The sequence below is a fragment of the Oncorhynchus gorbuscha genome, linkage group LG25 (assembly GCF_021184085.1).
Source record: "Oncorhynchus gorbuscha isolate QuinsamMale2020 ecotype Even-year linkage group LG25, OgorEven_v1.0, whole genome shotgun sequence".
NCBI classification, from domain to species: Eukaryota; Metazoa; Chordata; class Actinopteri; order Salmoniformes; family Salmonidae; genus Oncorhynchus; species Oncorhynchus gorbuscha.
In genome coordinates, this window is record NC_060197.1 from 13,941,035 (window position 1) to 13,964,780 (window position 23,746).

Below are 23,746 nucleotides of genomic sequence, written 5' to 3' on the forward strand. Positions count from 1 at the left end.
AGCTATCTGACTGAAGGAAAGACCATTCATCCAAAATGATCCATTCATTAGAAACACACAGCTTTTCTGCATGTTTGTGTGTTTACTGTTATAAAATCTGTTCCACTCACCCTCTCCGCAGACTGTGCCGTCCCGAAGAAGATAGGGATAAACGCCAGCCAGATTATGCAGGTAGTGTACATGGTAAATCCAATTGGCTTGGCCTCGTTGAAGGTCTCCGGCACTCCCCTTGTCTTGATGGCGTAAACAGTGCATGTGACCATCAGTAGAATGGAGTAGCCCAAGGAGCAGATCAGGGACAGGTCGGAGATGTCGCACTTCAGCACGCCGCGAGCCGCCGCCGGGTCCTGGGTCCGCTGCTCGCCGTAGTCCACGAAGGTGTGTGGCGGGTCCACGGCGAACCACACAAACACCCCCAGGAGCTGCACTGAGATCAGGGAGAAGGTGATGACCAGCTGGGAGGCCGGGGAGATGAACCGGGGGGCGCTGACCGACTTCTTCCCCTGCTCGAAGATGCGGTGGATACGGTTGGTCTTGGTGAGGAGAGCCGCGTAGCTGAAGCACATCCCCAGACCCAGAAAGATCCTCCGGAACGAACACACGCCCACGTCGGGCGCGGCGATCATCAGGAAGGTGATTGCATAACACAGGAAAATGCCTGTCAACAGCACGTAGCTCATTTCACGGCCGGAAGCCCTGACGATGGGCGTTTCGTTGTAGCGGACGAAGGTGACGATAACGAAGGTGGTGGTGATGATGCCTAGCATTGAGATGAAGACGGGAATGACGGCCCAGGGCGAGTGCCACTCCAGCTTGATGATGGGGATGTTCTGGCAGCCCGTTCGGTTGGCGTCGGGGCGCTGTTCGTAAGGGCACAGTTCACAGCTGAACTCGTTGGCCTGGAAGTGATAGCCCTCGCAGCGCTCGCAGTGCCAGCAGCACGGCACGCCCTTCACAATCTTCTTCCTCTCACCCATCCGGCAGGGCACGCTGCACACAGATGCAGGGAGGGACGGGTCGCCTGCCCGCCACTGCATGGCCTCTACCTGGGGTCATAAGGTCACAGGAGAGAGGAGAGACCAATCAGAGGGCAGATAGGTTGGGACTCAATAATGGATTTGGTTCTGGAATGGCTGTGGTTCTAGACTGTTTCTGGCTAAGGAATGTTCTGACTAGAATAGTTCTGACTGTGTAACAGCTATCTTCAAAGCCTACCGTTGTTAAACTGTTTGTACCTGCATGAACATTTCCCAAAGGGCAACTCACAAAGTAATTAGCCAAAGAAGAACTTCTTATCATTTCCCTTGTGCTGCCTGCTAGGCATAAATATAATAGAAATTAAACTGGTGTAATCAGAGATGGCACAAATTGGCCATCTGCATCAGTCTGGTGCAGTATGTGTGTATTAATCTGTTTAAAACACAGCCCAGAGTGATGGGAACAGAGCTCCTCTCTCTATCTCTGAACAGGCACACAAAGTACTGATCCAGCAGAACTAGAGGAAACTGGCTGGCTGGGGATTCTGCTGAGAGCAGGAGAAATCTAGAACTAGATTAAATGACTAATATCGGGTCAAACTACTGAGTCATCAGAGGAGAAATGAAACCTGTCTGTATGTGTTGTTTTAGTTTGGTGTTTTATTTCCCTTTAGTGCTATTATCGCTTCCTGTTTTTTGCTTGAAATATGAACGCTCAAAAACACATTTAAGGGGGTATAATTGAACACATTGGGGGTATAATTGATCATTTTAACCTGCTAAAAAAAATATTTAGGTCTGATTAATTATGAGCATGTCATGACAGAAAAGAATGTCCAACGGCACAACTGGTCTGAAGGGAAGAGATTTACCCCAAGAAGAAACAGTAACTTCCCCTACTTGGGTGGATCCTTTTTCAATTATTTGGATACCTATTAGTAACTTTGAATTCAAAACACTGTTAAGGTGAAACTAAAATATATATGGAATGGGGGTATTCTGGCTCTAGTTCTTAGCAGCCAGCCGAGAGGGAATAGTATGCTGTTGCCGCCTCCCAGTCCAGCCTAGGTAAATAGACAACGAAGATCAGCATTTGTGCCTAACTTCCAAGTCTTCAGAGTCCAGCCAGTATACAGTGCCTTGCGAAAGTATTCGGCCCCCTTGAACTTTGCGACCTTTTGCCACATTTCAGGCTTCAAACATAAAGATATAAAACTGTGTTTTTTTGTAAAGAATCAACAACAAGTGGGACACAATCATGAAAGAGAAACGACATTTATTGGATATTTCAAACTTTTTTAACAAATCAAAAACTGAAAAATTGGGCGTGCAAAATTATTCAGCCCCCTTTACTTTCAGTGCAGCAAACTCTCTCCAGAAGTTCAGTGAGGTTCTCTGAATGATCCAATTTTGACCTAAATGACTAATGATGATAAATACAATCCACCTGTGTGTAATCAAGTCTCCGTATAAATGCACCTGAACTGTGATAGTGTCAGAGGTCCGTTAAAAGCGCCGAGAGCATCATGAAGAACAAGGAACACACCAGGCAGGTCCGAGATACTGTTGTGAAGAAGTTTAAAGCCGGATTTGGATACAAAAAGATTTTCCAAGCTTTAAACATCCCAAGGAGCACTGTGCAAGCGAAAATATTGAAATGGAAGGAGTATCAGACCACTGCAAATCTACCAAGACCTGGCCGTCCCTCTAAACTTTCAGCTCATACAAGGAGAAGACTGATCAGAGATGCAGCCAAGAGGCCCATGGTCACTCTGGATGAACTGCAGAGATCTACAGCTGAGGTGGGAGACTCTGTCCATAGGACAACAATCAGTCGTATATTGCACAAATCTGGCCTTTATGGAAGAGTGGCAAGAAGAAAGCCATTTCTTAAAGATATCCATAAAAAGTGTCGTTTAAAGTTTGCCACAAGCCACCTGGGAGACACACCAAACATGTGGAAGAAGGTGCTCTGGTCAGATGAAACCAAAATTGAACTTTTTGGCAACAATGCAAAATGTTATGTTTGGCATAAAAGCATCACCCTGAACACACCATCCCCACTGTCAAACATGGTGGTGGCAGCATCATGGTTTGGGCCTGCTTTTCTTCAGCAGGGCCAGGGAAGATGGTTAAAATTGATGGGAAGATGGATGGAGCCAAATACAGGACCATTCTGGAAGAAAACCTGATGGAGTCTGCAAAAGACCTGAGACTGGGACAGAGATTTGTCTTCCAACAAGACAATGATCCAAAACATAAAGCAAAATCTACAATGGAATAGTTCAAAAATAAACATATCCAGGTGTTAAAATGGCCAAGTCAAAGTCCAGATCGGAATCCAATCGAGAATCTGTGGAAAGAACTGAAAACTGCTGTTCACAAATGCTCTCCATCCAACCTCACTGAGCTCGAGCTGTTTTGCAATGAGGAATGGGAAAAAATTTCAGTCTCTCGATGTGCAAAACTGATAGAGACATACCCCAAGCGACTTACAGCTGTAATCGCAGCAAAAGGTGGCGCTACAAAGTATTAACTTAAGGGGGCTGAATAATTTTGCACGCCCAATTTTTCAGTTTTTGATTTGTTAAAAAAGTTTGAAATATCCAATAAATGTCGTTCCACTTCATGATTGTGTCCCACTTGTTGTTGATTCTTCACAAAAAAATACAGTTTTATATCTTTATGTTTGAAGCCTGAAATGTGGCAAAAGGACGCACAGTTCAAGGGGGTCGAATACTTTCGCAAGGCACTATAGCTTCTACAGTCCGAACGTATCCACTTATACTGTACTTTTGTGAATGATACATGCAGGTAAGCATTAAGTAAGGAAAATCAGATAGATATGGAATATAGCTGGACACCTACATATACATGTCTGCTGCCTGACTGCTCTACACACACACACACACACACACACACACACACACACACACACACACACACACACACACACACACACACACACACACACACACACACACACACACACACACACACACACACACACACACACACACACACACGCATGTACGACCAGAGCAGATGGTTTTAAGATACCTCAGAGAGTACAGCCCAACCGTACAGCCCAACTGTGTGTGAACACGCTGCTCGTTTACCAAGGCTGTGTATCTCAGAAAGGCATGCAGAGTCATTAAGCTATAAGCCCCGTCATCTCTCCTCCTGTGGCCTGAATGTGTGTGTGTGTGTGTGTGTGTGTGTGTGTGTGTGTGTGTGTGTGTGTGTGTGTGTGTGTGTGTGTGTGTGTGTGTGTGTGTGTGTGTGTGTGTGTGTGTGTGTGTGTGTGTGTGTCCCTCCCTCCAGTGTTCAGGTGTTATCGACTCTCTCTGTCTCCAACAGAAACTCATGCGGATGGAGAGAGCACCGACCTGCTCACACACTTCCTAGCTCTATCCCTCCCTCCCTGTCCTCCCCTCCCTCTCTCTCTTCACCCTAACGAGCCAGGCTCAGGTCACACATATTAATAATGCAGAAAGTGTGTGTGTGTGTGTGTATTCCAATCAGTAACAGCTGAATAACAAGTAGCTGTCCATTGAAAGTCAAGCACTGAGCAGTAACTGTATGCATGCAGGAACACATACTACCCAGAAGTACTGTAAGATCATAGGACAAAAAACACTGGGAAGAGATGGGGCCCCAAACATGACACGAAAACACGTTTTGGATGATAACGAATGAATACAAATCTGAAGTTTCAAGACTGGATTAATGCTGACATCTATGAAATGTCCCTGATTCCAGAGCTGTTTGTCAAGTCGTTTGTCGGTCCTTGTCATGTCAAACATGTTGACATGACGGCACAAACAGAGCCGGGACCAGGCTATGCAAGAATGCCTCTGAATGTGACACTTAATGACAACACTAGATCACAAAAAGATAGTATTGCTATTATGTTAGTCTCACATTTAGGTGTAGTTTGTTGGTCCAGGTGCCTATGACCTTGTACTCTCTGGTAGAGCGGTTGGTGCTCTGGTACTGGAAGATGTCGTACCGTCCGGGGGCGTCGCCGTTCTCATTGAAAACCACTGGAGTTCCAGCACTTCCTGGAAGACACAGATGGTGGGAAATGAGTTCTGCATTTTCACACCAACATACCATTTGGTCCAACACAAATTATTTTTGGACTAACTTATATACACACCTTAACTATAATTACACATGCTTGGGTATTACCCACTGTAGGTTGTAACTATGGTTTAAGGTCTGTTTGTTACAGAGTGGGAATCATTTCCGAAGTTCATTCAGCAGTCTCGGGTCTACGTGTCACCCTAAGGAGTGGCTCAGGTATCACACATATCAACTATGCAGAACATGTGTGTGTGTGCGTGTGTGTGTGTGTCTGTATGAGTGTGTGTGTGTGTGTGTGTCTGTATGAGCGTGCGTCCGTGTGTGCGAGAGTGGGTGCAAACAGTCTCTCCCTTTCTCTCTCTGGTTCTCTCTCCTCCTATGAAGCTTTGAAATCCCAATATTTCAGTGCGGCAGCAGCGCGGGTGGAGAATCTGGCCCATCAAAGCAGTACCATAATTACAAATATCAATCTTAAAAGAGGTGTGCATTACTGACATTCCTACAGAAAGCTGTACGTCATGGCAACGGTGGATCTATCATATCTGTATTTTCTCTCTCTCTCTATATATATATATCCCCAAGCGGTAATGAATGGTTAGATTTCCAGCGGACTCTGGGTAGCCCATTATCTCTCTATATTTAATCTGCCTCCACACAGCCGCCCGGCCTGACGCTACTCACACACACAGACACACACACAGCCCTGCCTGCCACAACCCAAAGACACTAGACGCCGCCGCTCGCCCCTGTCTGCCTATCTGTTCGTCTGTCTCCTCCTGCCTTACATCATTAGTACAGAGAGAGAAGTGTCCAGACTGGTTGTTGACTCATTTGTCTAGTTTCTGTCTTTGACAGAATTTATGACCAGAAAATGAAACAAAAATAAGTTCAAATCTGGCACCCAGGCTAAAAGTTGGAATGGCTTGAAGTGCAACACAGCTCCCTATAAAATCAGGACTACACTCGGCGTCATTGTGCTTTGGTTCAAAGTAGTGCACTACATAGGGAGAAGGGTGCTATATGAGATGCAGCTGCAGTAACACCCCCCCACACACAAACACATGAGTCCAGTAAGAGAGCCCTCTGGTTGACACTGATACTCTCAGTGAGTGGGCACAACTTCTTCTCTTCCTCTTCTCTGTGCATCCCTCGCTTTGCACAGCGGGGGCAACATGCATTGCAAATGGGAGCGGGCTCCGTCTCATCAGTGTGGAAATGAATCATGGCACAGCCTCAGGAAATGATTTCTGCCTGTCAAATTGGGGTTAATATACAGCCCAATACCGCTCACTGTTCCCTGCCCAACCGATGAGGCCGATTCTGCAGACACGACAGATGCAAGTTGCACACGCACGCATGCACAAACGTACACATGCACACACACACACACGCACACAGACACACACACACTTAAATGCCCGCAAAGGCGCATAGACACACAGCAACACATCTTCACACTCACGTCATCTCCGGAAACAGCCTGTCCCAAGCCATATTAGCTACTCCTGATGACAATTACTGGACATAAGCAAGCTGACTAAGATAATTGTTCAGTATGTCCCTTATAAGGGCAATTCGAAAACAGCATTACAAGTCAGTGAAGCATGGTTCCTCCGCCATTTCTGAAAGTAGCAACATGGAGATGTCGACATTTAAATTTCACACTATTCTGCATCGTTAACCATGACCTTCACTGTGTCAGTGTAAGCAACCACATTTAACCTTCTTTACCACAGCATACACACACACACACAAACACAACAAACCTCAAACTCACACCTCAGTGGGTATGCCCTAACAACCACTGAACTGGACGAGCCTACCAGCACAACAAAGTCTGTTCATCAACTTCACCCTCATTGGTCTTTTCAGCACATCTCACATGACCAGACACATGCACCCTATCATCCCCAAAAGGAGAATGAGGTTAGAGGCCCTTTAACCGACACACAGGTCTTCAGCTAGTGGTGGGCGATGGTGAGACGAGACTAAGTAGGAAGTAGGGTATTTCAGATGGAAGACGGTTGTTTGAACCTGATTTCCTCCATTCAGAGGAGATCAGGTTATGTTCATTGTGTTTGTTCAGAGATGAGGTTGTGCTTCCTGCTATGCAGTTTGTGGGTAGAGAGAATGGATTCTAGGCAAGTTATACTCCTACTAAAAGGCAGGGGGACAAACCTCTGAAGATACAGTTACAAGGCACAGGTTTAGGATCTGTTTACTCTCTCCTAATCCTAAACCTAAACCATTAAGGGGAGAAAGATCAGTATCTGCAGGCAACATCCGCCTAATCTGAGATAAACACTGCATACCCTGCCAACAGCTCTTCCCTGTGGATCCCAGAGAGAGAGACAGAGTTTTAGGCTGGGCAAAACCTCTGATGGGGGAGAATACAGGAAAGAGAGAGCGTTGTGGCTGAACGACCATTAGAGGCCTCAAAAGTCTCCCCACTCCCAATCGTGGCAGAAACAGAGTGACACGGTGAGTATTTTGCTAGAAGTGATGTAGAAACCACCCTGCAACCCAGGTGAATAAAACATAACATGGAGGAAGGAGCTGAGAGGAGGAGAGAGAGTGGCTGAGTGGAATGTCTGCCAGCACCCAGCAGTGTGGGCCATACATCTATACTGCTAATGGGGGAGACAACACACACACACATAGGTACACGCACGTAGGAACACACACAAACGCATTAAAGCACTAAAGCGGGCACACACAGGCCCCCAGAAATGAGGACATGTCTTCTCTCCATCCTTCGTCTCCATTCGTCCTCCATCCCATCTATTCCACACTAAACGGTTTCCTCTGGGGAGGCTTTACCTGGCAGATGAGGGAAACTCGACATCTGTGCGATAGTAATAACTCAACTCCCTCCTCCTAAACATTTACTGTTGATCCTCCTTCATTCTCTCGTTCTTTATCTCTCTTCTTTAAAAAAAAATATCTCACAGCTCTCTCCCTCTCGTCTTCCCATGTATCTCTTCTTTATCTCCCTCTGCCTCTCCCTCCCACCCTCTTCTCTACTATAAGACAGCCACGTTAGCCTAATAATTCACTTGATCATGATCCATCACTTACATGCTTCTGGCATATAGGAGCCTTTCTTCGCTGTATCCTAACCCTCCGTCCACCCTGCAGTCGCCATGTGGGGAGCAGTCTCCATGCAGTTAATGTGGTGAGGGGTAATATCCTCGGGGTTTATAATGAGATTAGTGCTTCTTGGCTCAACAAGGCAGCTGATTATAATGATTATTAAACTGCCAGAAAGCTCGGACACGTAGTTTATCAGGATGTAGAAGTAGGAGCCAGCCTTTTGTTGTGTTTCACAGTGGGAGGGAGCACAGAGGCTGTGTAGCCATTGGAGCTTAGAGGTGGGCGGGTGAGTTGGCTAATGAAATAATGGATGTAGTGACAAGAGTCCTCATGTCAACCGAAGATGTGTTGGCCCCATGATCTCGGAATGCTTTGGGTACTTTAGATTTCCCAATTGGTTAGAGATTTTGATAATTCGCCATTCTTTTTTTATTTTTATGTTTATTGTCCTAGTCGGTCATTAGAGGTTCTTGCCTGCCTAAGGCAAGTTTCAAAACCATCCAAACCTTTAGTACCCTCCTTTCCACTGCTTCTCTAAGCCCTACTATCATTAGGCCAAGGGAAGACATTTCATCACAGAGTTATGAGACACTGTCGCTGAAGAAAACACCTTTCTTTGGAGAGGCTCCAAACTAAGTGGCCCTCAATCTGAAATTGACAAAAGCCTCCAGTTCCTTTTGACTTCTCCTCTTCCTCTCTTTCCTCTCAAAATAAACTATTTTGATTATCTTCCTTAGAACAGAGCACAGCAAGGGAGGGAGGGAGGGAGAAAGATGTGAGGGGGAAGGGGGGATCAAAGGAGAGAGAGAGAGAGAGAGAGAGAGAGAGAGAGAGAGAGAGAGAGAGAGAGAGAGAGAGAGAGAGAGAGAGAGAGAGAGGAGTCCTAGAGCAGCATTGTTAGTGTGCATAATGAAAAAGAGAAGGCAGCAGCATGTATCCAGGAGGCTAGAGAGACCAGCTGCCATAGCAGATATACCTCCTCTGTTCACCGACTTTAGCAGACACACACACACACACAACTCTGATAGGCTATTGAGGCAATGCCGCATTTCTCAACAAACCAACATGGCAGACGGATACACTCCCTCAAAAACTCCTTTGTCTCCACTAAGGCCTAATGGATTTCATTACGGTGTGACTGTGGCAGAGGAGAGAGAGATCTGCAGGTCCATAAACCTGGTGTTGTCAGTTAGTCTAATGCCAGCATTTTAACCTGCATTAGAGTGAATACAATGATGCATGTACGTACAATCACCGCCGACACCGCATGGCTTAACGGTCTATTAATCATACAATGGCAGGGTAGCATAGTGGTTAAAGCGTCGGACGAGTAACCGAAAGGTTGTAAGTTCAAATCCCCGAGCTGACAAGGTACAAATCTGTCGTTCTGCCCCTGAACAAGGCAGTTAACCCACTGTTCCTGGGCCGTCATTGAAAATAAGAATTTGTTCTTAACTGACCTGCCTAGTTAAATAAAAGTCAAATAAAAAAATCTGATAGCTTCTGGTCACCTGGGCTGAGGAAGTGTTCGGTGTGTGGCGGCCCGGCAGACAGAGAGAGATGTCTTAAGTCGCCGAAACAGCTGTCTGAGATTTCCGGCTTATTGAACTTATCTCCAGGTATTGATTGCCCTTTTAACGTTGAGAGCAGGGACGGCTGTAGACTCACACGGACACACACACAGGGGCACTGGCGGGTCCTTTCTGCGAGCAGCAGCAGCAAATGACGCATCCTTCCAGTTAAGTCTCATCAGTCTCCCCTGTCCAGCCATCCGGTGGCTCATCCACAGTTTGATGTTGTGTTATACTGTTAATACAAGGACAAAGCACAGAGAAGGACTATGGACATGGGAGACTTTAGTTCTCTCTCTCTCTCTCTCTCTCTAGATGTTACACACAGTGCTGTATATCTCTCTTCTCCCTCTAACTATCTGTATCGCTGTCATGCTAGGTTCAAGTTCATCATCTAGCCGTTATTTCTTGTTAATAAGCCCTTACTGGTTCCCGTAGAGAAGGCGTCCATCTTGTCCTGAGCAGTCAGAGCTAGAGCAGCTGGCCCCTGTGGAGATGAGCTGTAATGAGATAGCTCGGTCTAGCATGGCAGTGTCCTCCCCTCACGACTCTACACACACACACACACACACACACACACACACACACACACACACACACACACACACACACACACACACACACACACACACACACACACACACACACACACACACACACACACACACACACACATACTGACTCCGCAGAGTCAGGGCCCAATTGTTTTGGCTCTTCTGCCTTCTCCATAGAAGGGTAATGGAGAGCATCGTGTAGGGTGGCCCCGACCAAGACTACAATATGGTCGAAATATAGAAGCTGGCCCTAGCTCAATAAATAACGTTTTGGTAGAGTAGGAAAAAGTGAGTGGATATTGTTCTCTTTCTCGGCCCGAGTTCTATATGTCCTTCGTCCGGTGCTTTTGTGGATGAGGCTAAAATATTGTTATACAGGATGCTAAGACTGAGACACACTACACCGCGCATGTTCACTTCCAATGAACATAGAACTACTATGAGGGTTAGTAGTTGGATCAATACAGTCAATATCCTCACCGGTGTTCTAAAGCAGAAGTGTAGCAGTCCTTTGTGTAGAGTTTTCTTGCCTTGCTAAAGCGGGGGACTCTCACTCCACACTGTCAGGGGACAGGGTAGTTTATAAAGGATCATAAGGACACATCAGTGCCATTCAACCACGCTCTACAGGCAGGTATAGCTGGGAACAATAGAGACGGTATTGGCTTGATGTTCAACACTGAACACGGATGAAAGCTCTCTGCTTGTATCACTATGACTCATTTGACAGATAACAAGGAAGTGCGGAGGTGAACGAAATCCATTGGAGATTTTCTGAAAAGTTCCATTGTCTAAAAAATATATATATATATATATATATTTTTTCTAAAAGGTTTTGCAGTTTTAGTTGAATGTATCCTGTCAAAGTTTAACCCCTGTGCGAAAGTGAAAGAACAGGCTGTAAGGTGTTTTTATTCCTTCCTTCCCACGCACGGAACTACAATTAAGGTTTCTCATCAGACTGAAAAGGAGGGGACCTTGGAAATATTTTCAGGAATATTTTTTTTTTAAAGGGAAGAGATGAACATTGACGGTGAAGAGTGAAGACCTTATCGAGCTATTCATTGGACCGCCCGAGGACAATGGAGGTGGCCTGGGTTGTGGGAGGCACTATGCGTCATGTCACACCATTCTGGGCTCTGTTTTAACAAACCTTGCGCAATGGTAAATCTAAGCGCAGGTGGTAACTCTATAGGCTCAGGGATGTGTCCGAAAATTTTTTGCTTATTTTCACTAATCACTAATTATCGGCACACTTGCTGGCGTTGGCTCGAAAGGCATGGGTTTTGATGAATAAACAGGCTGTGGGGGTGTGTCGAGGCTTGGCCCCTCACTGGCCAATCAGAACGTGCTCCGCGGCAAAATATGTGCTGACTTCAAGTTGTGTCTTTCATGGAATCAACTCCAATTCTAATGTTAGTCAGTTATCGTTAGTCGGTTAAATCGTGGTCAGTTCAAATGTAGACCCCTCAATAGCATTCACACTGATATAGGAGCTAGGCCTACTGTCAATAGCATTATGACTGAGTATAGGAGCTAGGCCTACTGTCAATAGCATTCACACTGATATAGGAGCTAGGCCTACTGTCAATAGCATTATGACTGAGTATAGGAGCTAGGCCTACTGTCAATAGCATTATGACTGAGTATAGGAGCTAGGCCTACTGTCAATAGCATTATGACTGAGTATAGGAGCTCGGCATACTGTCAATAGCATTATGACTGAGTATAGGAGCTAGGCCTACTGTCAATAGCATTATGACTGAGTATAGGAGCTAGGCCTACTGTCAATAGCATTATGACTGAGTATAGGAGCTAGGCCTACTGTCAATAGCATTATGACTGAGTATAGGAGCTAGGCCTACTGTCAATAGCATTATGACTGAGTATAGGAGCTAGGCCTACTGTCAATAGCATTATGACTGAGTATAGGAGCTCGGCATACTGTCAATAGCATTATGACTGAGTATAGGAGCTAGGCCTACTGTCAATAGCATTATGACTGAGTATAGGAGCTAGGCCTACTGTCAATAGCATTATGACTGAGTATAGGAGCTAGGCCTACTGTCAATAGCATTATGACTGAGTATAGGAGCTCGGCATACTGTCAATAGCATTATGACTGAGTATAGGAGCTAGGCCTACTGTCAATAGCATTATGACTGAGTATAGGAGCTAGGCCTACTGTCAATAGCATTATGACTGAGTATAGGAGCTAGGCCTACTGTCAATAGCATTATGACTGAGTATAGGAGCTAGGCCTACTGTCAATAGCATTATGACTGAGTATAGGAGCTAGGCCTACTGTCAATAGCATTATGACTGAGTATAGGAGCTCGGCATACTGTCAATAGCATTCACACTGATATAGGAGCTAGGCCTACTGTCAATAGCATTCACACTGAGTATAGGAGCTAGGCCTAATGTCAATAGCATGCACACTGAGTATAGGAGCTAGGCCTAATGTCAATAGCATTCACACTGAGTATAGGAGCTAGGCCTAATGTCAATAGCATTCACACTGAGTATAGGAGCTAGGCCTAATGTCAATAGCATTCACACTGAGTATAGGAGCTAGGTGTCATGTTTTGTCATTTATTATCATGTCTTGTCCCTGTGCTTCCCATTCTATTCGTTTCCCTCTGCTGGTCTTATTAGGTTCTTTCCCTCTTTCTATCCCTCTCTCTCCCCCTCCCTCTCTCACTCTCTCGCTCTCTCTTCTCTCTATCGTTCCGTTCCTGCTCCCAGCTGTTCCTATTCCCCTAATCATCATTTAGTCTTCCCACACCTGTTCCCGATCCTTTTCCCTGATTAGAGTCCCTATTTCACTCCTTGTTTCCCGTACCTGCCCTGTCGGATCCTCATGTATAATTCACCGTGCTGTGTCTATGTTTTGCCCTGTCGTGTCGTGTTTTCCTCAGATGCTGCGTGGTGAGCAGGTGTCTGAGTCTGCTAGGTTCAAGTGCCTTCCCGAGGCAACCTGCAGTTCTCGATCAAGTCTCCAGTCTGTTCTTGTCTTTACGTGTAGTATTATGCTTTTTGTTTTGTAAAGTTTATTCTGGATTAAATACTCTGTTTTCGCCAAGTCGCTTTTGGGTCCTCATTCACCTGCATGACAGAAGGATCCGACCGAGGAATGGACCCAGCGACTACAGACGCCGTAACACTGCCGTCGAGATCCAAGGAGCCATGCTCGGCAGACACGAGCAGGAATTGTCTGCTGCTCGCCATGCCGTGGAGAACCTGGCCGCTCAGGTTTCCGACCTCTCTGGACAGTTCCAGAGTCTTCGTCTCGTGCCACCTGTTACTTCCTGGCCTGCCGAGCCTCCAGAACCTAGGGTTAATAACCCACCTTGCTACTCCGGGCAGCCCACTGAGTGCCGCTCCTTTCTCACCCAGTGTGAGATTGTGTTCTCTCTCCAACCCAACACATACTCTAGAGAGAGAGCTCGGGTTGCTTACGTCATTTCACTCCTTACTGGCCGGGCCCGAGAGTGGGGCACAGCTATCTGGGAGGCAAGGGCTGATTGTTCTAACAATTACCAGAACTTTAAAGAGGAGATGATTCGGGTTTTTGACCGTTCAGTTTTTGGTGGGGAGGCTTCTAGGGTCCTGGCTTCCCTATGCCAAGGTGATCGATCCATAACGGATTACTCTATAGAGTTTCGTACTCTTGCTGCCTCTAGTGACTGGAACGAGCCGGCGCTGCTCGCTCGTTTTCTGGAGGGACTCCACACAGTGGTCAAAGATGAGATTCTCTCTCGGGAGGTTCCTTCCTGTGTGGACTCTTTGATCGCTCTCGCCATCCGCATAGAACGACGGGTAGATCTTCGTCACCAGGCTCGTGGAAGAGAGCTCGCATCAACGGTGTTTCCCTGCTCCGCATCGCAACCATCTCCCTCCTCTGGCTCTGAGACTGAGCCCATGCAGCTGGGAGGGATTCGCATCTCGACTAAGGAGAGGGAACGGAGGATCACCAACCGCCTGTGCCTCTATTGCGGATTTGATGGACATTTTGTTAATTCATGTCCAGTAAGAGGCCAGAGCCCATCAGTAAACGGAGGGCTACTGGTGAGCGCTACTACTCAGGTCTCTTCATCTAGATCTTGTACTACTATGTCGGTCCATCTACGCTGGACCGGTTCGGGTGCTACATGCAGTGCCTTGATTGACTCTGGGGCTGAGGGTTGTTTCATGGACGAAGCATGGGTTCGGAAACATAACATTCCTTTCAGACAGTTAGACAAGCCTACGCCCATGTTTGCCTTAGATGGTAGTCATCTTCCCAGTATCAAATTTGAGACACTACCTTTAACTCTCACAGTATCTGGTAACCACAGTGAGACTATTTCTTTTTTGATTTTTCATTCACCTTTCACACCTGTTGTTTTGGGTCATCCCTGGCTAGTATGTCATAATCCTTCTATTAATTGGTCTTGTAATTCTATCCTATCCTGGAACGTATCTTGTCATGTGAAGTGCTTAATGTCTGCCATCCCTCCCATTTCTTCTGTCCCCACTTCTCAGGAGGAACCTGGCGATTTGACAGGAGTGCCGGAGGAATATCATGATCTGCGCACGGTCTTCAGTCGGTCCCGAGCCAACTCCCTTCCTCCTCACCGGTCGTATGATTGTAGTATTGATCTCCTTCCGGGGACCACTCCTCCTCGGGGTAGACTATACTCTCTGTCGGCTCCCGAACGTAAGGCTCTCGAGGATTATTTATCTGTGTCTCTTGACGCCGGTACCATAGTGCCTTCTTCCTCTCCGGCCGGGGCGGGGTTCTTTTTGTTAAGAAGAAGGACGGTACTCTGCGCCCTGCGTGGATTATCGAGGGCTGAATGACATAACGGTTAAGAATCGTTATCCGCTTCCCCTTATGTCATCAGCCTTCGAGATTCTGCAGGGAGCCAGGTGCTTTACTAAGTTGGACCTTCGTAACGCTTACCATCTCGTGCGCATCAGAGAGGGGGACGAGTGGAAAACGGCGTTTAACACTCCGTTAGGGCATTTTGAGTACCGGGTTCTGCCGTTTGGTCTCGCCAATGCGCCAGCTGTTTTTCAGGCATTAGTTAATGATGTTCTGAGAGACATGCTGAACATCTTTGTTTTTGTCTATCTTGACGATATCCTGATTTTTTCACCGTCACTCGAGATTCATGTTCAGCACGTTCGACGTGTTCTACAGCGCCTTTTAGAGAATTGTCTCTACGTAAAGGCTGAGAAGTGTTCTTTTCATGTCTCCTCCGTTACTTTTCTCGGTTCCGTTATTTCCGCTGAAGGCATTCAGATGGATTCCGCTAAGGTCCAAGCTGTCAGTGATTGGCCCGTTCCAAGGTCACGTGTCGAGTTGCAGCGCTTTTTAGGTTTCGCTAATTTCTATCGGCGTTTCATTCGTAATTTCGGTCAAGTTGCTGCCCCTCTCACAGCTCTTACTTCTGTCAAGACGTGTTTTAAGTGGTCCGGTTCCGCCCAGGGAGCTTTTGATCTTCTAAAAGAACGTTTTACGTCCGCTCCTATCCTCGTTACTCCTGACGTCACTAGACAATTCATTGTCGAGGTTGACGCTTCAGAGGTAGGCGTGGGAGCCATTCTATCCCAGCGCTTCCAGTCTGACGATAAGGTTCATCCTTGCGCTTATTTTTCTCATCGCCTGTCGCCATCTGAGCGCAACTATGATGTGGGTAACCGTGAACTGCTCGCCATCCGCTTAGCCCTAGGCGAATGGCGACAGTGGTTGGAGGGGGCGACCGTTCCTTTTGTCGTTTGGACAGACCATAAGAACCTTGAGTACATCCGTTCTGCCAAACGACTTAATGCCCGTCAAGCTCGTTGGGCGTTGTTTTTCGCTCGTTTCGAGTTTGTGATTTCTTACCGTCCGGGTAGCAAGAACACCAAGCCTGATGCCTTATCCCGTCTGTTTAGTTCTTCTGTGGCTTCTACTGATCCCGAGGGGATTCTTCCTTATGGGCGTGTTGTCGGGTTGACAGTCTGGGGAATTGAAAGACAGGTTAAGCAAGCACTCACGCACACTGCGTCGCCGCGCGCTTGTCCTAGTAACCTCCTTTTCGTTCCTGTTTCCACTCGTCTGGCTGTTCTTCAGTGGGCTCACTCTGCCAAGTTAGCTGGTCATCCCGGTGTTCGAGGCACTCTTGCGTCTATTCGCCAGCGATTTTGGTGGCCGACTCAGGAGCGTGACACGCGCCGTTTCGTGGCTGCTTGTTCGGACTGCGCGCAGACTAAGTCGGGTAACTCTCCTCCTGCCGGTCGTCTCAGACCGCTCCCCATTCCTTCTCGACCATGGTCTCACATCGCCCTAGACTTCATTACCGGTCTGCCTTTGTCTGCGGGGAAGACTGTGATTCTTACGGTTGTCGATAGGTTCTCTAAGGCGGCACATTTCATTCCCTCGCTAAACTTCCTTCCGCTAAGGAGACGGCACAAATCATTATCGAGAATGTGTTCAGAATTCATGGCCTCCCGTTAGACGCCGTTTCAGACAGAGGTCCGCAATTCACGTCACAATTTTGGAGGGAGTTCTGTCGTTTGATTGGTGCGTCCGTCAGTCTCTCTTCCGGGTTTCATCCCCAGTCTAACGGTCAAGCAGAGAGGGCCAATCAGACGATTGGTCGCATACTACGCAGCCTTTCTTTCAGAAACCCTGCGTCTTGGGCAGAACAGCTCCCTGGGCAGAATACGCTCACAACTCGCTTCCTTCGTCTGCTACCGGGTTATCTCCGTTTCAGAGTAGTCTGGGTTACCAGCCTCCTCTATTCTCTTCCCAGCTTGCCGAGTCCAGCGTTCCCTCCGCTCAAGCGTTTGTCCAACGTTGTGAGCGCACCTGGAGGAGGGTGAGGTCTGCACTTTGCCGCTACAGGGCACAGACTGTGAGAGCCGCCAATAAACGCAGGATTAAGAGTCCTAGGTATTGTTGCGGCCAGAGAGTGTGGCTTTCCACTCGCAACCTTCCTCTTACGACAGCTTCTCGTAAGTTGACTCCGCGGTTCATTGGTCCGTTCCGTGTCTCCCAGGTCGTCAATCCTGTCGCTGTGCGACTGCTTCTTCCGCGACATCTTCGTCGCGTCCATCCTGTCTTCCATGTCTCCTGTGTTAAGCCCTTTCTTCGCACCCCCGTTCGTCTTCCCTCCCCCTCCCGTCCTTGTCGAGAGCGCACCTATTTACAAGGTACATAAGATCATGGACATGCGTTCTCGGGGACGGGGTCACCAATACTTAGTGGATTGGGAGGGTTACGGTCCTGAGGAGAGGAGTTGGGTTCCGTCTCGGGACGTGCTGGACCGTTCGCTCATTGATGATTTCCTCCGTTGCCGCCAGGATTCCTCCTCGAGTGCGCCAGGAGGCGCTCGGTGAGTGGGGGGTACTGTCATGTTTTGTCATTTATTATCATGTCTTGTCCCTGTGCTTCCCATTCTATTCGTTTCCCTCTGCTGGTCTTATTAGGTTCTTTCCCCTTTCTATCCTCTCTCTCCCCCTCCCTCTCTCACTCTCTCGCTCTCTCTTCTCTCTATCGTTCCGTTCCTGCTCCCAGCTGTTCCTATTCCCCTAATCATCATTTAGTCTTCCCACACCTGTTCCCGATCCTTTTCCCTGATTAGAGTCCCTATTTCACTCCTTGTTTCCCGTACCTGCCCTGTCGGATCCTCATGTATAATTCACCGTGCTGTGTCTATGTTTTGCCCTGTCGTGTCGTGTTTTCCTCAGATGCTGCGTGGTGAGCAGGTGTCTGAGTCTGCTAGGTTCAAGTGCCTTCCCGAGGCAACCTGCAGTTCTCGATCAAGTCTCCAGTCTGTTCTTGTCTTTACGTGTAGTATTATGCTTTTTGTTTTGTAAAGTTTATTCTGGATTAAATACTCTGTTTTCGCCAAGTCGCTTTTGGGTCCTCATTCACCTGCATGACACTAGGCCTAATGTCAATAGCATTATGACTGAGTATAGGAGCTAGGCCTAATGTCAATAGCATTCACACTGAGTATAGGAGCTAGGCCTAATGTCAATAGCATTCACACTGAGTATAGGAGCTAGGCCTAATGTCAATAGCATTCACACTGAGTATAGGAGCTAGGCCTAATGTCAATAGCATTCACACTGAGTATAGGAGCTAGGCCTAATGTCAATAGCATTATGACTGAGTATAGGAGCTAGGCCTAATGTCAATAGCATTATGACTGAGTATAGGAGCTAGGCCTAATGTCAATAGCATTATGACTGAGTATAGGCATGCCAATCATTGTCAATAAGCAAGATTCAATTCATTATTGGTGAGGCTTAAAAAGAGAGTGAATAATACAACGAAACAACAGGCTGTTTTAAATAGGCTGTGTCACACTTACAGACACCATCATTTCAATAATGTAAATGTAACGATGTCATAAAATCGGCAGGATAAAAAAAGACACTGCTGTTGAACCAGCCCTTTGTTACAGTAGGCCTAAGGGAGGGCTTGGGTTTTTAAACATCCGAAATGGAAAATATGCCATTTTTTACTGGCTAGAGATACGTTCTAAATACACGGTTCACCGGTATTCACAGAGGTTCTCATCTCCGTTTCTTGATGGACATGGATACGTAGCCTACATCGCGGAGGGGGCTTTCACGCACGTCCAAAATAGGACCTGTATTGCTCAAATAATGTGGGCCTGCCTACGATGCAGAGATAAACAGGGAATGTCGGCTCACTGCTTTACTCCTTTCCAAGCGGGCTCAGGAGCCAAACCCTTTATCGACAGTCTTGACTACTTCGCGATTGCATCGGGCAGACAGACAAAGGCTTAATTGAGAGGAGGGGAGGCTCTGCTTGGTTTTTCATCAAATAAAATTAAATGGTATTTAAAAAAAATACATATATATGTTTCTAAATACGAAGTATTCAGACACCAATAGCACATTACGCTGCTCTTCTTCCATGCGCATATGGGCAGGTTGCGTTACGGCTGGATAGGCTGCTTTTCCGCTGTCAAAATTTGTGCCAAAAACGCTAAAACCAGATTTTGGTTGGTCTTAAATATCCCCATCGGTGCTGCCTGAAATTAGCACTTTGGATCATGTTTTTAAGGACAAAGCTCACAAATGTCCACCCTGCCCATCTGAGCGCAAGTGAGATGATATATCAAATCAATTCAAATCTAAATGTATTTGTCACGGGCGCCGAATAGAACAGGTTTCACCTTACAGTGAAATGCTTACTTACAGGCTCTAACCAACAGTGCAAAAAGGTGTTAGGTGAACAATAGGTAAGTGAAGAAATAAAAACAACAGTAAAAAGACAGTTAAAATAACATTTGCTAGGCTATATTGATTGAGGTAGTATGTACATGTAGATATGGTTAAAGTGACTATGGGTATATGATAAACAGAGAGTAGCAGTAGCATAAAAGAGGAGTTGGTGGGTGGGTGACACAGTTTGTTGGTGATGTGGACACCAAGGAACTTGAAGCTCTCAATCTGCTCCACCACAGCCACGTTGATGAGAATGGGGGGCGTGCCCGGTCCTCCTTTTCCTGTAGTCCACAAGCATCTCCTTAGTCTTGGTTACAAGACAGGTAAGTTGCTGAACCTGGTGTTAGGGCTGGTGCATCAGTTTTTACATGAAAAAATGGCAAAATCTCTGTGTGGGCACTTTGGTTGCATTAGACACGTGTAATGTCCCTGTCCAGGAGCAGACCTCGTAACAGGCCTAGTTCCTGTAACACACTCTAGAGGCAATGTATAAATTGAACCCTCTTCCCTATATAGTGCACTACTTTTGACCAGGGCCTCGTGCACTATATTGTACCATTTGGGACGTAGCCCTAGACTATCGTATTCATCAGAGCAGAAGTGGTGGGACACACTGGTCCTCGGAAGCTGCAGCTGCACGTTACTTCCTTCACATGAGAGACCGATTGAGACATAAAGATGTCTTTTGATATCTGTCCTACAAAGTGTACAAAGACTTGTTGTGGCTATTTCTCTGTGTTTACTTCAGCTGCTCATTGAAAACTGAGTCACAATAGCCCGACAGCAACTGAAATGAGATTTTCTCGGCCAATAATAGTCCCTAAATGTGTTACTTTACAGAGCGTCGTCCCAATGACTTACAGTACTAGAGGGGATGTTGTTGGTAGGCAACAACAGAATAGGACGTTCTAGATGAGAGAGGGACTCGGTCTGAGTTGAGATTGATATCTTGCTTGCATTCAAGAGTCAATCCCTCCATGGCGATGACTGGTGATGGACCAGGACAAAAAAGGAGAGAGAAACAGAAAAGAGCTACACAAAAGGGAAAACATCATCATCATTGACCCGAATCTGACGTATCATGTTTTTGGTATAAGAAAAAGGAAATATCTGCAGCATGCCTACACGTATGAATACAACTATGCAACTCATCCAATGGCCTCTAGATAGAATCAAGTGACGGCACAACGTCTGAAGTGGGCTGCTTAATAAGTAAGTGCTCGACATGTGACAAAGCACACGTCCTAAATGACACCCTATTCCCTTAATAGTGCACTACGTTATAGGGAGTGCCCTATATGGGGAATAGGGTGCCATTTGGGACAGATCAAGAATGTCCTTTAGATGACTGTGGAGACAATAGAGGGTGTAGAGACTCAAGCTGAACAGAACAGAATAACCGGTATCAGATGCAGTCTGCGCGGGGTAGCGTGTGATTGCAGCTACAGGCACTGTTCCTTATTGTCTTCGTTCCCCTGGATCTGCAATGCATAGGTGGGAGAGGGGAGAAGTGGAGAGATGGAGGGAGGCAGAGACAGATGGAGAGAGAGAAGTAGGGGAGAAAAGGAGAGAGAAAAAAAGAGAGGGAGAATGAGAGATAATGAGAAGATAAAGGAGAGAGGGAGTGGGGCAGAGAGAAGGAGGGAGGGGAGGAGAGGGAGGGATAGAGCTAGGAAGTGTGTGAGCAGGATGGTGCTCTCTCCATCAGCATGAGTTTCTGTCGGAGTCAGAGAGCACATCGATAACACCTGAACACTGTAGGGAAGGAGGGATATCCACACACACTGGGGGTCAGTGGAGGGGTCATCCAAGTGTCCAATCTCATGCTGCTGAGAAAGGTTAGATCCTCTGGCAGGGTTCGGTGGGGAAGGATCATTAATAAGTGCACCGGCGCGCGCGCGCGTGTGTGTGTGTGTGCATGAGATATTTCCACGCCTGGTGTGTGCTTTCCCTAGATTGTTCTGAAGCCTCACTACTGAATTAGGCTCTTCCTCTCGCTGGATTGATTTTCCGCCTGTGTCGGTAAGCAGGGGGATTGTGGCCTATCGGATCAGCACAGCTCCTCTAAGTTGAATTTGATTGGTATGGATCCCTGGCCCCCCCTCCATGTCAAGGGCACTGTGGATGGTCCGACTCAATTGCCCTCCTAACGGGTGCAGATGAGCTGCATACTAAATTCCAACAAGGAATGTGACCCTAGTCATAGACTGTTCTCTCTGCTACCGCATGGCAAGCGGTACGGGAGCGCCAAGTCTTGGTCCAAGAGGCTTCTGAACAGCTTCTACCCCCAAGTCATAAGACTCCTGAACATTTAATCAAATGGCTACCCAGACTATTTTGCACCCCTCCCCCTTCTAAGCTGCTGCTACTCTGTTATTATCTCTGCATAGTCACTTTAATAACTCTACCTACATGTACATATTATCCTCAATTACCCAGACTAACCGGTGCCCCCGCACATTGACTCTGTACCGGTACATCCCATATATAGCCTCGCTATTGTTATTTTACTGCTGCTCTTTAATAATATTTATTATGAAAGTTATTTTAAATGTTTTTACTGCATTGTTGGTTAAGGGCTTGTAAGTAAGCATTTCACTATAAGGCCTACACCTGTTGTATTTGGAGCATGTGATAAATAAGATTTGATTTGAATAGAAGTGCGCTCTGCTGACATACAACTGACTTTGTCTCTCGTCTTTCCGTCTCTCGCTCGCTCGCTCACCACGAACACACACACACACATGTAACTTTATCCAATAACGGCCCTCAACGCGCTACTGTATGCCAGACATGATGTGCTATGAGAGGCTGTAGCTGAGCAAAACAAAACAACATGAGTCTACAACATGGGATCAGTCCCCAGCAACAAAAAAAACACATTTCATCCTCTGGTATCATTCCTATTAACCTCCTGTTGAACTCCAGAGGGGCAGAAATCGATACCAACACAACATGCTGCTTCTCTGTGTAGTTAGCTTGAAAGAATCCCGTCGAGTAGCCCCCGGGCCTGTTGAAGACGAGATACTAGATGTAAACAACGTCAACAGCCCTACAGCAATTCATCTTGTGCCTCTCGGCATTGAAAAACTAGCAGCAGTCAATAGAGAGAAGATTTACTGATCTCTAGTAAGTAGTCTGGTAAAGTGCAGTTTGTCAGGCCCGCTCTCTGCTCTGTGCCCTTCTACATTCATCTCAGTCAAGTGGGCAGTGACATTTAGCTCTATTAAGGGAGGTTACTGTCTAGAATGGTGGTGAAGTACTATGTTACCAGTGGCTTTAGTATTCATCCGGGCTAGAATGGCCATAGTAGGACTTGAACCAGCAACCTTGTGTTTATCAGCCCAATATCTTAGCTATCACTGCCAAGAGATCCAAAGCCTCAGTGAAAAATATGTAAGCCCAACATGCAACAATGTCAATGATTTTACTGAGTTACAGTTCATACTGTATGAAGAAATCAGTTAATTGAAATAAACTCATTAGGGAGCTGGCCCAGCCAATCAGAATTTGTTTTTCCCCACAAAAGAGCTTTATTACAGACAGAAATACTCAGTTTCATCAGCTGTCCAGGTAGCTGGCCTCAGATGATACCGCAGGTGAAGAAGCCAGATGTGGCGTGGTTACACGTGGTCTGCGGTTGTGAGTCCGATTGGACGTACTTCCAAATTCTCTAAATCGACGTTGGAGGCGGCTTATGGTAGAGAAATTAACATTCAGTTCACTGGCAACAGCTCCGTTGGACATTCCTGTAGTCAGATTGCCAATTGCACGCTTCATCAAAACTTGAGATATCTGTGGCATTGTGTTGTGTGACAAAACTGCACATTTTAGAGTGGCCTTTTATTGTCCCCAGCACAAGGTGCACCTGTGTAATAATCATGCTGTTTAATCAGCTTCTTGACATGCCACACCTGTCAGGTGGATTGATTACCTTGGCAAAGGATAAACGCTCACTAACAGGGGTGTAAACACATTTGAGAATTTGAGAGAAATACATTTTTTATGTTTATGGAACATTTCAGGGATCTTTTATTTCTGCTCATGAAGACTTTACATGTTGCGTTTATATTTTTGTCCGGTTTATAGCTATGGATGCTACAGTATTCACAATGTTCTATTCGTATTCAATCTTTGCCATTTGGATTTTGCTTAAGCCACGGGAGTGTAAAGGTTTGTTCGGTGTTTGTGATTGGACGACAATGCCACTGTATGAATACATTTT

The 23,746-nt window shown here is 46.5% G+C and overlaps 1 protein-coding gene across 4 annotated transcripts in view; it reads right to left on the bottom strand.

The window, feature by feature from the left end:
- LOC124014402 (metabotropic glutamate receptor 8-like) overlaps positions 1-23,746 on the bottom strand; it is a 263,448-nt gene that overhangs the window by 34,417 nt on the left and 205,285 nt on the right. For 3 of the 4 annotated variants that reach the window (XM_046329318.1, XM_046329321.1, XM_046329319.1), the window contains exons 8-9: positions 4,902-5,041; positions 111-1,046 (exon numbers count right to left, since the gene is read on the bottom strand). In XM_046329318.1, coding sequence (XP_046185274.1) covers positions 111-1,046; positions 4,902-5,041 — 1,076 coding nt within the window. The remainder of the gene's footprint in view (positions 1-110; positions 1,047-4,901; positions 5,042-23,746) is intronic. The other variant, XM_046329322.1, reaches the window with a different exon arrangement.